This window comes from Aythya fuligula, chromosome 4 (assembly GCF_009819795.1).
Source record: "Aythya fuligula isolate bAytFul2 chromosome 4, bAytFul2.pri, whole genome shotgun sequence".
Taxonomy (NCBI): domain Eukaryota; kingdom Metazoa; phylum Chordata; class Aves; order Anseriformes; family Anatidae; genus Aythya; species Aythya fuligula.
This window is the reverse complement of record NC_045562.1, coordinates 27,384,413-27,399,424: the sequence shown is the minus strand read 5'-3', so window position 1 is coordinate 27,399,424 and position 15,012 is coordinate 27,384,413. Positions and strand designations below refer to the sequence as shown.

General features: G+C 34.7%; 1 protein-coding gene across 1 annotated transcript in view; it reads left to right on the top strand.

Annotated features, from left to right (window-relative positions):
- Positions 1-15,012, top strand: part of TLL1 (tolloid like 1) — a 133,950-nt gene that overhangs the window by 95,513 nt on the left and 23,425 nt on the right. Inside the window, exons 12-17 of the mRNA XM_032187417.1 lie at positions 96-212; positions 1,230-1,375; positions 6,999-7,194; positions 8,104-8,229; positions 11,181-11,341; positions 14,185-14,365. Coding sequence (XP_032043308.1) covers positions 96-212; positions 1,230-1,375; positions 6,999-7,194; positions 8,104-8,229; positions 11,181-11,341; positions 14,185-14,365 — 927 coding nt within the window. The remainder of the gene's footprint in view (positions 1-95; positions 213-1,229; positions 1,376-6,998; positions 7,195-8,103; positions 8,230-11,180; positions 11,342-14,184; positions 14,366-15,012) is intronic.

Here is a 15,012-nt window from a genome sequence, read left to right as displayed (position 1 = left end):
TACTTCTGTCTATAATGTTAAACACATGTGTAAATGTTTGCAGCGTTTGGCTTCAGAGGCGGCAGAAAATGCAGTCACTGGTTGCATGTTTTTAGGCAGGTTTTGTGGTGACAAACTGCCAGAAGTCCTTGCGTCCTCTGACAGCAGGATGTGGATCGAGTTCCGCAGCAGCAGCAACTGGGTTGGAAAAGGTTTTGCAGCAGTTTATGAAGGTTGGTTGATTAGTGCTGTTAGTTCTGGATGAAAAATCTTAATCAGATACCAATGAATATATTTCTGACTATATATAGCTGTGTATATATAAGAAAATGAAATTGCTATTTTATGACTAAAAGAGACTAAAAGATGTCAGCTTAATAGATACATTTTGAAACTTCATGTGATCAGATTTCAGATGACCTCTTTTCTAGGGACACCACTGATATTATTCATAATGTTTTTGCCTGTTCTTTCATTAACTAAATGTGCATGTTGTGCTTCGTGTGTGGAAATAATTCTTTGAATACTTTCTGTTCATTCTTCAGAAAATCTGACTAAAGTTTTCCATATGCTTTAGGATTACTTAATAAAGAGATATTCCCCTACTCTGAGTATATAAGGAAGTCTACGTTCACCTGTTCAAACTAAAATAGAGCTTGTTTTCTTAAATATTGAACTGGATGATTTAATTGCTACTTACAGTTCTTTACATAATTATTAGTAAGAATCCTGGGAAAAAAATGCATTTACTTTTACTGAAAATATTTCTTACTTATATTAGCTGTTTTTTCATATTAAGTGTAAGCCTGAAGTGTTAAACTGTAGAACAAAATATATAGATCATTACAGAATGTAAGGTTTTCCTCTTATTTTTCTCTTTCTGAAGGTTGGTAAATAATGAAGAAATATTTATATTAAATATTTTAAAAAGGTGAACTAAGAACTATTTTGACCATTTAAATATGTTCTGTAAAACATAAATTCAGGTCATCAGTGATTTCAGTCTTCTACAACATTATAAAATGCTTAGCACTATTAGAAATGCATTACATTGACTAACAGAAATATGTATAGTGGTCTAAATCAATCATGATTTCAATAATTTGTCCTTGGTAGACTTTCTAAGTATTTTCTAGAATAATCTTCTCATTAATTTTAAAAAGAAGAAGGGCATAAAGATGTCAGTTTGGGCATGGGGGACAGTAAATATCATTATTGTAAATGTACTTAGACTTTTATGTTTTTGCCAGCTATCTGTGGAGGTGAAATCCACAAAAATGAAGGCCAGATCCAGTCTCCCAATTATCCTGATGACTACAGACCAATGAAGGAATGCGTGTGGAAAATAACAGTGTCTGAAAATTACAATGTAGGATTAACATTTCAAGCATTTGAGGTAAAGTTTTTGACCAAATTCAGAAAAGTGTCTAGTGAATGATTAACAATGACATTTAAGGGAAATCCTCATTAAACCTGTGAAGGAATTTATTAATTCTCTAGCAAAAATAATCTACAGAATCCAATTCTTCTCTCCATGAGACCTTGGTTTTTGCAGAAATTTTCAAGAAGATTAAAGGTTTATATATTATCTGTGTTATTTGAGTTGGAATGTTTAAAGTTCTGGCAATTGTTGCAGTTTAACAAATACATAATCCAGTTCAGTAAGGCTGCTTTAATATTCTGTTAAATAACCAGGATTTTGTGCCTTAACTGAATCTTATCATTAAAGAGGAATGTCTATCTGGAAACAAAACCCTGTGGTGTTTGGCTTTTTTTTTTTTTTGAAAAAAAAAAAAAAAAAAAAAAAGCATATATATATATATAAATACAGAAAAAAAAATATATATATATATATATATAAATAAGGCCTCACTAAACTCAGTTTACAAACATATACTTAGAAGGGGCAGAAAAAAAATCTGTGGTGAGTCATATCTGTGTGTCATTATCATACATCTTTCTATGTAAACATTGCTAAACAGTGGTAAACTTTTCTATAAGAAAGAAAAAACAATGTTTCATACATGTTATATATACATACATTATAGACCGACTTGAAGTTTGTAGATAAATTTAGTAATATACTTGGAATCTGGTCTAGTGCAGACAAGATGAGCTCTCCCCACCAAGAGCCTTTCAGATGCTATTTAGACTGCTTCGCCTGGCTCAAGGTTACTTAACACAGTATGTTAGTCTCTCTCTTTAAGCAGTAACTTTGTATAACTTACTGACTAGATACAGAGATTTTCTAGTCTGCCATAGTTGCTCAGTATTTTTTAGTGTGATCTCAAGAGAAATGGCTCTATGAACCTCCATAGGAGACTTGCCATAGTATTTGACTACCATGGAGATACTCAGAGATGGTCTGTGTGCATGGTACATGACCCTGGTTCAGTTTCATCTGTACAGAGAAAATGAGAGCACGATTTTAGTAGTGGTTAAGGCTATTGGAAGAAATGTTATCTTCCAGTTCTTTTGCAGGCTGTTTAGTATAATGGCGCTCTCTAGAGGTGAAACGTGGACTGACACCTCCTAAAAACGGCAGTATTGTTGGGTGGTGGTGTCAAGCAAAAAGGGTTTTAGTGCTATATGTGTTTTTAACAGAAAAAAAAAAAAAAGTCTCTAAGAGTAGGAACTTGAAAGGCACACACTTCTCAAGGGAGAGTCTGAGCTGTGAATCCAGAGTGGCAAGATGCTATTGAGAATCAAATGAGGTACCCCAGAAAGATACAAGACTTCTCTTACATCTCTTTGCTGCATTTCTTATTGGCTGGTCTGCAGAGGTCTGCTGAGAATGAGAGCTGTTTTGGAAGTTGCAACGAAGTGCCCTGCCTAGACATTCACCTTTGGGGCTGATTTCCATTTCAGGTCCAAGTGCTCGAACGTAGGTGTTCTGTGTTTTGGTACTAAGTCCCACTCTGGACTCAATCCTTGGTGTGCTGCCTAGTAAAACAAAAAGATGTTTGAAAATCACAGTTCTTCATGCCAGCTTAGATCAAAAAAAGTAAATGTCAGGCCAAAGAGTTATTGCAGTGTGTTTGTGAGAAAATTACTTCTCTGTCCTTTGAAAGGTACAGTTAAGTATGAGGAATTCTCATTATCCATACATAATGCTAGAAAAAATAACTGTATAAATAACCTCCATTCTGAAGTGAAAGCACAGAGGAAGATGAGAATTCCAAACTGCATCAATGAGTCATCCTGTTTTGCCTGTGGTGGGCAATGCGTTTTCCACTGGGTGTGGGATTACTCTTACTTACTTGGCTTCCTGGTGGAGAGCTATATTTTTCCAGTACCTAGATGTTAGCACAGATGCAGAGTCCATTGTAACTCCATTGTTTTTTGCTTCATCATTATAGGTACCATTATTAATACTCTTTATTAATACTCAAAGATACCTACATACTTTAATGTTATAGCTACCTTTATTAATCTTAAAGAACTAATGCTCTTTGAAAACCAGTGGTCCTTGAGTTTATTTATTTTTTTTATGGTCCTGTGTTGGAAGGCAGTTTCACCAGTGAGGGCAATCCAGACTTGTAGGTTTGTGCCATATTAATCTCCTGGTGGTAAGGGTTCCATTAGGGATATATCCCCACCTTTTCTGACTAAAGTCTACCACCTGAGTCAGATATGCATACCTGAACTGGAATGTAACTCTATCAACAGATAAATTAACAGTAACAAAAAGCAACTGAAAGATTTCTCCTGAAATGCGATTGCTCTTGGATTAGCTTCTCAAATCTTTGTATTTTGATAAAATCTTTTGCTGTTTTAATTTTTTCTTTTCTGTCCAAGGAACTATAAAAGAAATGTAGTCTAGAATTTTTATGAATTACATTTTAGTCTAAAGTCATAGTTCAAAACTGGAACTAAGTGCAAGAATTTTTCTTTTCTTGTACAAATTAATGTTGAGAAAGTAGCCGGCTTTCCATTTAACCAGGCGATTTCTTAGTGTTTTCTTGTGCTTATGTACCTGTCTTAGGAATTCCAGTATTTTTTCAACTTAATTTACTCATGCCATTCAAATTCTGGGTTTCTTCCAAACTCTTCAGATCCAATGGTACCTTTCATTCTCCTTAAAGAAATGTATTTTTTTTCCCTGTAAATTCTGTTTGTTTATGTTTGTTTGTTTGTTTTTTGATCTTGCTTTTGCTAACATTTTAGTTTCTTCTCATCCATATGAAATTTCAAACTTGTGAAATGTTACTACTACAGTAAATAAGTTTTTACTATCCTTGTCTTGCAATCTATCCTTGTAATAGGGTGAATAAGAAATTACTGCAAGTGTAACAGAACTTTCAGGCAATGTTCCCAGATGACAGTACCACAATATCCTAAAACCTGAAGTTCACATAAGTAAAGCACGTTTTAAAGTTTTTTTTTTTTTTTTTTTTTCTTTTTGGTTACCAAGGGCCTTAAAACCAGTTATTACTTCTCAGAAACACAATACTTACCTGTTTGTTTATGTATACGTGTAACTATTTTATCTTTTAATGTATTAATATATTAATATTTTATTAATATATAAAATATATTAATATATTTATCTTTTAATATATTAATATATTAATATCTTTTGATATATTAATATCTTTAATATATTAATATTAATATTGGTAATAATAATGGCATCACTTGTAATAGTAGTACACTGAAAATAAATATTTATGGTAGAGTGGCAACCATTTTGAATTGCTTTATTGGAAATCAATATCACTTTGTATGTTGGTTAATTTTTATGGTCTCAGGAAGTTTAGTAATTCACTGTTATGCAAAATGGATTTTTAGCAGTTTTCTTCTGCCAAAAATAAGGAGTGAGAACCAACATTTCACCTCAGTGGGAATTTGGTACATGTAACTCAGAGCTGCACATAGCCTTTAAAAAATAATAATTTCCATACTGCCCCATAGAATATGGAAAATATAGAAAACATGGAAACATGGAAAAAAACAGATGTTAATTAAAAGTCTTGAGTCATGAAAAGACCACAGATGCATGTGGGGGAAAGTACACAATTCGTCCTTTGATTTTCATGGGCTTTGGGCCAGGTCACTTCTTTCTACATCAGAGTGCAATATGATTTTTCTGAGATAACAAGGCATGTTGGAATATGATGTCATGCCTTTATTAAGATTAATGAAAATTTTGAATCAGCGTTACAGTATAGATCACTTACCAGTGCTCAGGTAGACACATGCCTAACCACATTAGTTGCAAACATGCAGTTGCCACTGAAGTTAGTAAGAGGTAGTTGCACCCCAGACCTTCGTGACTTTCCTCTCATTTCCCTAACTCTGGTCCAAAGTAATTCCTTAGCAGACAGTTAAGCAATTACAGTAAACGGCAATATGGATTGTGCCAGAGAAATGAGTGGGAGAAAATTATGTATGTAAATACTCAAAGAATCAGAGAGTTGGAAAGAAGACAGAGAAATTTTTTGTGTAAGTGCCATATGTTGATAGCATTAAAATGAAATAAAATCAAACAGCCCCTCCCCCTAGATTTCCTTCTTATATAAAGGAAGCAGAATTCCTAATGTGCTAAATGAAAGCTCCTTAGTCTGTGGTGGTTACTGAGATTAGTGGTGATCATAATGTGCAACCAGAGCAGAGTGTCAGTAGCTGCTTGTACTAACTGCGTAGTTTCCATGCAAGTAAAGTTTTGTCAGAAGATGAGATGTGGATTTTTGTGGGTTTTGGTATAGTTTTGATTTGATTGACATTTTAACAGAGTATGGATGGGCTGTGTTGAATCTGAGTCTTCTCCAACTCCTTCTCCCTGACTGTTGTCCTCCTCCTCCCCAGCCTATCCCACAATTCAGACATTTAGTTGAACAATTGTTTTCTTAGAGGATTTAGTTTTGAGTTCTTGGATTTAGATAATTCTTTCATAGCTAAGGGGCTATATTTCTTGAGTAGCATGAAGTAATCCTACAGAAAAATGACCCAGATCAATATTTTTTAATATATTTTTATTATTCTGTTGAGAATAATGTTCAGTCATAAAGACAGGCATAATAATTATCTAGGCTCCAGATAGAATCCCATTCAGTCTGCCCCTGATTTGGTGCAATTCCTGCTTTGACTGACTTTGCAAATACTATTATGTAAAGAGCATACCGCTTGCTACCCCAAGTAGACATCTGGAAGGTTGTTTAAATAAGAGGCACATTTTTAGTTGCCCTAGTTTCAGTATGTTTCTCTGACAATATGACATAGATTCACTCACTGACCCAAAAAGTCAGAAGACACCTGAAATCAGCAGTCATGCAAAGGAAACTAGACATATCATCTGCAGAATAATGATTTTTTTTTCATATGTTCTGTTGTCTGCTTAGTAGCTGATAATTTTAGAAGTGTGTTTGGGTCTAATTTTTTTGGGTTCCAGATGCCCCAAACTCTTCATGCTCTGTATGAAGACTTTTTTTTTTTTTCAGTTACTCTGAAACATCTATGGATACTGGCAAATGCAAAATTTTTCACTGTGTTAAGAATAAAGTAAAAAAAAAAAAAAAAAAAGATCTACACCTGAAATAATACAGGTTGATTATGTCTAAGAATCTTACTCATATTGAGCTTTTCAATAGTTCAAAACCAAATAGAATTTCTGACCTGTTTAGTCATTCAACTATTAATTTTTTATACTTGAATATAAGTGTACATGAGAAAAGAGAAATTTACTTGAACTCAGAGCAGGAATTTGACAGAACACTGGGAAGCTTAGAGGCAATCTTCACTTTGCTAGTTACTTTTTCCCATTTAGAATGTTGTATCTTGTGTAAAGATCTCAAGTTATTCTACTTACATATATATGTATATATATATAAAAGTATATAGAGAGAGGAATTATAAATGATCTAGTGATGCTGCTTCTTTTCCTCACCTTCCTTATGCCTGAATGCTAAACAGAACCCCAACTTTAATTTTTATTTATTTTTTTATTCTGTTTATTATCTGACTGTTATTTGATATTAATGGTCAAGTTCATATATGTCGTTTAAAATAATTTTTTACAGATTGAAAGACATGACAACTGTGCATATGACTACTTGGAAATTCGAGATGGAATGAATGAAAACAGTCCTTTGATTGGTCACTTTTGTGGCTATGACAAGCCAGAAGACATTAGATCTACCTCTAATACCCTGTGGATGAAGTTTGTTTCTGATGGAACAGTTAACAAAGCAGGATTTGCAGCTAACTTTTTTAAAGGTAAATGTTAAAGCATATTTTGGGACATGTGAACTGTTTATCATTTGTTTTTGTGCTAGAAAAAATATGATAGAATATGAAAATTTTTGAACCTATTTTTACTTAAAATAGTTCTTTATTATCTTCAACATACTTTTTACCTGGGCATATGATTTTGTCAAACAATGTTGGTAAAGGTATTTCAGTCTCCTTGTAAAAGATCTCCAAAGAATGAAGGACCATATTCAGTCCAACTACCTGCTCTCTTCAGGTTAAAAAAATCAGATTGGTTTTGAAGCACCTTTGAAACATATATAGTCTTGTAAAGTATGTTTGTTGGGCTAATTGTGTTATCAAATATAAAGTCCATCTGAGGAATAATTTGACAATGAATCACATAGGTATTTCACAGCTAGTAGAGATAATACAATATTCCTTTCCCTCCCCCACCCCTGATGCATCTTGTTCACTTTAATATCAGTAGAATGAAAACCTGGGATTTGAGGATTCTGTTAATCTGTTTTTGAGTATGAGTTCAGGATAATGCACAAATTGATTCTGTGGGAGATAAAGTGCCCTTCAAGTGACCCTGCTGCAGATTTTCAATCTTTCTTTCAATACTTTATGCAACCTTTAGATTAACTGCTGCTTAAATTATTGTATGTTGCCCACAAAATGCTTATAAACACAGCTGTCAGTAAGTATTGCTATGAAACAAAATACAAAACAAAACAAATTTACAAAAAGACACATTTTTATTTTCTCCATTGCAGGTCTCCTTAGAATTTGAAAATGCTCTAGTCAGCATCCACAGTGTTATGTAATATACCTTGACATGCATACAGCTTTCTGGGTTAATATTGATTCAGCAATTACAGCTGAGGAAGGTAATTATTTAACACATTTTTGCATTCTTCCCTGTCTTGGCAGAGGAAGATGAATGTGCCAAACCTGACAATGGTGGCTGTGAGCAGCGTTGTGTAAATACTCTGGGCAGTTACCAGTGCGCCTGTGATCCTGGCTATGAACTTGGTCCTGACAAAAAGAGCTGTGAAGGTACAGTGTATTGCTATGTTATCAGGTCTCAACAGTCCTAGGCTATGGTGACTCAGACGAAACACCACACCTTTTGTGCACTCTACCCCTAGCAATGTGAGGTCTGTGAAGCAAGATTGGAAAAACGGGACTACGTTGGAAGCAGTGATGCTGGGGCAATGTCTGTCCACAGCTGTCATCTCCATCTGAAGTCTGCTACCAATTTAACTTTCCAGGTTTTGCTGGTTGTTGACTGGAAATGATGTGAAGCAGAACTTTGTACTTTCTCAAACCACATGTTATATTACTCATCCTCATGAAAATAAAGTCTCCCTCTGTATGCAAGGAGAGATTTATCAGCAGAGCTGTGTGCTTCTGCCTCAGTGTCAGGAACTTTAATGATCTCACTGTCTACCTTTGCTTGTGGTAGATCTTTTATTCTAGCAGGATTCTTTATTCCAATTTGAAACTAGAGAACTCTTCCGTGAGCCCAGTCAGACATTTTTTTTTTTTTTTAATGCTGGAAACAAATTCTGCATTTTAGGGGTGAGGGAAGCTTGCTCAAATAATCATCTGTAGACGTAAAAATCTGATAAATGGAAGTCTATATAAACATAGGATTGGGCTGAGATAAGCTTTTGCATTCTATACATATTTCATATCAAAGGAAAGAAGCAAAAGCACTTGATCATTGCATAGCAATTATTGTTTGATAAACACCAACAAATTCAGTGATAGCACAAACGATTCTTATCTCAGTTCATCTGTTTGCATTTCAGCGGTGAATGGAGTTTGAAAATTGAAGCAGTCTTTGTTATGGCTTTCTTCAGATATGACTCACTGGTCTCTCTTTTTTATTTTTTATTTATTTATTTATTTTTCCAATTCCCTGGCTTTCACTGATGATTTGTCACAATTTGGGGGTAGTTTTTTCTTGTTTCTTTGCACTTTTTGTTCTTTTGGTTCTGTGGTTTTTGTTTGTTTGTTTATTTTTTTGCGTGTGAGGTAAAGAGAGTCCTTGACTGCAGACATGCTACACTGCAGCTCTCATTGAGCTTGTTTTTTTTATTTTTTATTTTTTTTTCCTCAAATTCAACATTTATAATGAGCACATTAGAAAAACAAGTTATTTCAGAATGTCTAGTGTATTAAGATGTCTGCATACATATTAGGCAATGTGCAGAAAATAATGTTAATCTATTGGGGGCTGTGAAGACAGAGATAGGACCTCTGATCATCAATCCAGATTTATGTAAGGAACTTGGCTTTGGCTGTCTGATGATCTGAGTCCAAACATTAGGGAAGATTCCCAGTCTTTTAGAAAACTCTTCCTTCCTCCTCCAATAAAGAGAGAATGAATACCTTCTCAGCATGCAAACAGGAAAGCAACTCTGGTAAAAGCAGAAGTCATCCTAAATAGTGCAGTGCAGTATGGAGCAAAAGCCCTGAGCTTTCCCTAGAAGTGTATATGTGTTTGTTCCACATGATGTATTACTCACTGTATATAGACACTCACTAGAAGGTTGAATTAAAATCACTACATTGGTGCAGTAAGCATTACATCCTTATTACAGTTTGGCCATTTGAGGGATTCCTTCAGCTCAGAAACTCTGCCCAGTGCTTTGCTACAGTGTTGACATACACAGAAAATTGCTTCATGCTGGTCTAATCCAAATCTCCCCTGCTGCATATTTGAGGGTTTTAAGAGTTTTCCAGTACTTCCATGTTTCCCAATATTGTCTCAAGGAACAATGGAGTGATGCTGAACAATGAGAAAGTGAAAACTAGTAGTTAGATGTATCCTTGCTCAAGACTGGATCATTTTGGGGTACAATTTGTGTCATCCAAATGCAGTCTTGAAACCTGTGCAAGGTTTATTTTGACACTGAGGTCTAAGTTCTCCTAACCAAGGTCAGATGACGTTTATGTGTATACCAAGAAGTCTTCCACATGGGAAGCAATGTGCCCAGAGGAAGAGTAATATGCATCTGGGTAGCCCAAGTGTGCCCTGACACAGGAACTGGATTGTTTTTCCAGGCATGCTAGTGCAAATGTAGTTATGTGAGGCCATCGGCTAAAAGGGAATAGCCAGTTTTCAGTATGTTCAAGTAAGCACTGAGCATTAGCACAGAGCAGTTGGAAGAAGGAGGAACTGCCACCCATCAGCTCCTCAAAGCGATTTGTGGATGGTTTCCAATGCTGTCACAATACTGTGATGGTACAAATGGAGAAGAATGTGACTGAGAACTCCTGTGAATCCTATTATTATTATTTTTTTTAAGATATTTTTTTTTTCTCAGATGGAAAATATTAATGTATTTATCCTGTGCTATCTGAAACTGCATTCATACACACAATACACTATTGTCCTGTTGTATGGGGATGACTTATTTCCCAATATATGCCACATAGGTATTTTCTCTGTTATTTCAACATCTGTACTTCAGCAAAAGTAATTGTATCTGAACACCATGTGACTGCTGTCCCAAAGAAGTGACCCTACCTATTAGGTTATTGGGAGCACATATATGAGCAGAGACAGGTAAGGCAGATTCTGGATCAATAATCAAAAAAAGAAGCTGAGGCAATGTGAAGTGCATCTTAAGTAGTCTGTCTGTCAGAGAAAGGATGATCAAGGTCCTGGGGAGGGTGGTGAGGTCAGAGGACTTGCATGGGAAAGGCTCTGAGAAAATAACCAGAGTCTCTGGAGGGAAGGGAAAAGAATGAGTATGATAACACCATGTGTAGTCCTGAAACTTATCTCTGTCCACAAACCTGCAAGCTGTTTGAGATAGGGGCTGTCTCTTTCTCTTTGTTTGCACCAAGCATGATAAAACAAGATTCTGATTAGTATGTCTGGGTATTACAGTGGTGTAAGTATTGAGAGGACTGAATCTGTTCAGTGTGCTTCTGTATATATTAAAAAACACAGTTTCAGTCCAGAAATGATGCTCTCCCTTTTTATTTTACAGCTGCTTGCGGAGGACTTCTGACAAAGCTAAATGGGACTATAACCACACCAGGGTGGCCCAAAGAATATCCTCCAAACAAAAACTGTGTGTGGCAGGTGGTTGCCCCGACGCAATACCGAATTTCAATGAAATTTGAGTTTTTTGAGTTAGAAGGGAACGAAGTGAGTAACCATGAACAAAGAGCTGCACAATCTGTTGCACACTAGACAGTTTCATGAATGTTCAAAAATAGATATTGTCTTATAAAACCTTTGCTTAACTGTTCTTACGCTGACAGTAACCATATATATTCTTGTTTTCGTTCTGGGACTGTTTCTGGGTTCTTTCAAAACAAACATGGAGAGAATAGCTCTCTTTTTACATATCATCTGAATGTATATGTTGTACAAGAAATTTAAAAGAAATGTTCTCTGCTGAGTCTCAGCTGACTTCTTTTTATCAACAAAGTAAAACAGAACAAATGGCTCAGGCGTATTGGAAAGAATTCAAGACAAGAAAATCTGGAGAAACCGAATCATCTTTACAGACTGACTACAAAGCATACACATAAGGTTTGGTTAGTGATGGAGCCAGGGAACATTTAAATCACTTAGGAGCATTTCAAGGGTGAATATTTTAAAAGGATCAGTACCAGAAATAAGGCATAATAGAGTAACAGTGCTGTTTGAAAAATGACATTTTTCTCCAAGTGAGTCTGGATTGGGTCTTAGTACTTGTACTTTGAAAACATTACGTAGCACAGAACACCAAACAACCGTGATGCCTCTGCCAAAGGCTCTGTTAGGAGCAGGTTATGCTCCAGCTTCCAACATTGAGCTTGACTCTCTTTCCAAGCATCTTGTCAGTGGAGCCCAGGAGCATGCAATGCCTGCTGGAGGTGGCCTCCACTGAACAGCACAGCCCAGGGAGTACTTGCATCATGTCCTGTCCCGGGGGTTTTGTTGTCCCCAGGTGGGTCAGAGGGGCAGGGCAGAACAGAACCCATCTTGTGGGAAGGTCTTCTCCCTCTAGCTCTAACACAGTGTGTGTGTGTGTGGGGGGGGGGGGGGGGGGGGGGGGGGGGGGAGGAGGAGCTTGCAGGTCTTAATGGATGCCTATAGGTAAACCACAAGTTTCAACATCAGCTTTTTAGCCTCTGTTCTACTTCATAGGCATGACTGTCATACCATTAAGTTCCTTTGCTACACTCATAAAACATGTTTTATGCACTTTCTTGGTACATAAGACAGATTTGCAAGTAAGGTACCTGAGGTATAAGGAAGTTATATCAATTTTCTAAGGTCATGAAAGACATGCAACTTTTGCAGATTTGAAAAATATGTACATAGATGTTTTCCAATGTCTAGAGATTTGTTTTGACCCTCTCCAATGCTACAAAGCCCGTTTAGACTATATAAGATTAAATGCTAGTACTAAGAAAGGTACCTGTGGAAATCAGAAGAAACATATCATATCTGGGACATTCTAATGTATTTTCTGAGTGCAGACGTAATGTCTGTCTGTATACATTTAGCAAATGCTCTAATTTTGTTGTTGTTTTAGGAGCTCCATGTAGTGCCAAGTTTAAAATCTTTTCTAATACTGAAACTTTAATATTTTACATTTACATTTCACAATTTTAGTTTTTCAATTAACTTTTAATTTTATTTGTATTTTGTAGTGTTGTAAGAAGGAAGTTAGACCTCTCTCAAATTGTTTCATTTTTAATCTAAACATATAACAGTATCAAAACTCATCACTGAGGTACTGTTGAAATTGTTGGGATTTATTAACGTTGAGTTATATTTGAAAATTTCAGGCATTAAAAATGAATTTGTCTTACAATTCATATAAATCAGCATGTGACAGTAACTCAAGTTTTGTATAACTTTCGTCTTTATATTGTATAAATGTGGTTTCAACTGAATTAGTCACTTTCCAACTCTGAAACATATGAAACTAATTCCAGTAACAATAAAAATTGAGTTGTCATCTAGAATGTAGTATATTTAAAAAACAAACAAACAAAAAAAAAAAAACAACAACAAAAAAAAACATTGACAACTACTTAATATTTAATAGACAGAAATCACAGCAAAGGCCAAAATACTATTTTCTCTTCCAGCTCCCCTGACATTTCTTTTATGACTATAAATTGCAATTTATGAAATACAACTTGGATTTAATGGACAATCTAAGCTCTGTATGAATCCTCCTGGCCACTGTTTTCTCTTAAGCTATTAATTGCAGACAACTGGGACATTTTTGATGAAATGATTGATAGCTGAGCCTAAGAAGCTTAGAAGTTTTTGGGTGGAAGGCTTTATGTTGGCCAAGGGATTATGCATTGAAAGTATTATCATGAGGTGTAGGCCTTGCATAAGGCTTTTTATTGTGTTATTTTACTTTATTTTTAACCATTTAGTGAAAATCACATGTGTTAGCTCTCCAAATTATACCAATGCTACTGGTAAATAAGAATTCACATTGCAAATAGTGCAGATTTGTATATTCATAAGTAGATATTTATCATAAATAAATTATGGCAAAAACCTGTCTTGTAAGATTTTAAGTGAGCACTTTTTTTTTTTTTTTTTTTTTTTAAATTTCTGGGGTGCAAGTGGTAGAACTTTTGTTGGTTCTAGGTATGTGATTTACAGCACAAAGGTAGCTATAAATTGTAGAGTGAATATTTCTAGATTTTAGTCTAATATTGAAATTCTTTTTAGATTTAATGGACATGTTAAGAATTTAAAAATTGAAATGCTAGGTAGGTTGGGGATAACATATAATTTTTTATATGATGAATATGATCACCAACTCTTACTAACCTTAAAATATTCTTACATAAAATCAGTGAACATCTGTAAGCATTTACAAATGTTTGCAGAGTCAGGAAAAAGCAGAACAAAATATTAATATATTGCTAAGAGGCATATTACATTTGAAGTTCTTGCACTTGTAAATAATTTCATACTTTTCTTTTGTTTAGCTTAAACAACAAAACAAAACTCTCTGTTCCCAGGTTTGCAAATACGATTATGTGGAGATTCGTAGTGGCCTTTCTTCTGATTCTAAACTACATGGCAAATTCTGTGGTACGGAAGTGCCTGAAGTTATCACCTCACAGTACAACAACATGAGAATTGAATTCAGATCTGACAATACCGTGTCAAAAAAGGGCTTCAAGGCACACTTCTTTTCAGGTATAGAAAATCACTCTTGTGTACCTATGAGTGCCTCTGTTCACACTGCCTGGGTGAACACAGTGTTTTGATATGAAAATAAGCATCATTTCCCTTTTAATTTTCCTTGTAGATTTAAGTTGGTTTCATTTATAGAAGTATGAACCATTCTTCTTTCTTAAAATACTGATCTGAATTGTAATATCTGTATATAGTGGAAAATACGTAGAATTTATATATATATATATATATATATTTAATATCTATATTTATATTATATTTATATATTTATATATTTATATATTTATATATTTATATTTATATTATATTTAATATTTAATATTATATATATATATATATATATTTAAATAAGAGCAGAAGTCAATTTTGCGGGATAAGGCCAAAAAGAGGAAACTTAATAAGTGCTCCTAAGTTTCTTTTAGATCCCAAGTTTTGTTGCTATTTTTTCAAATACCAGTTGTAACACGATATCGATTACATGCTTGTGTTTTTTTATTCAGCTCTCTGAATATATTGCATTAATTATGAAATGACCACTTTGTGGTATAGCATTTGCTTGACATTACAGTTTCTTTCTTGCCAGACTTTGCACTTATTAATGTTATGCAAAAGAATAAAGACCTTGCCTTTGTAAAAAATTGTCTGTA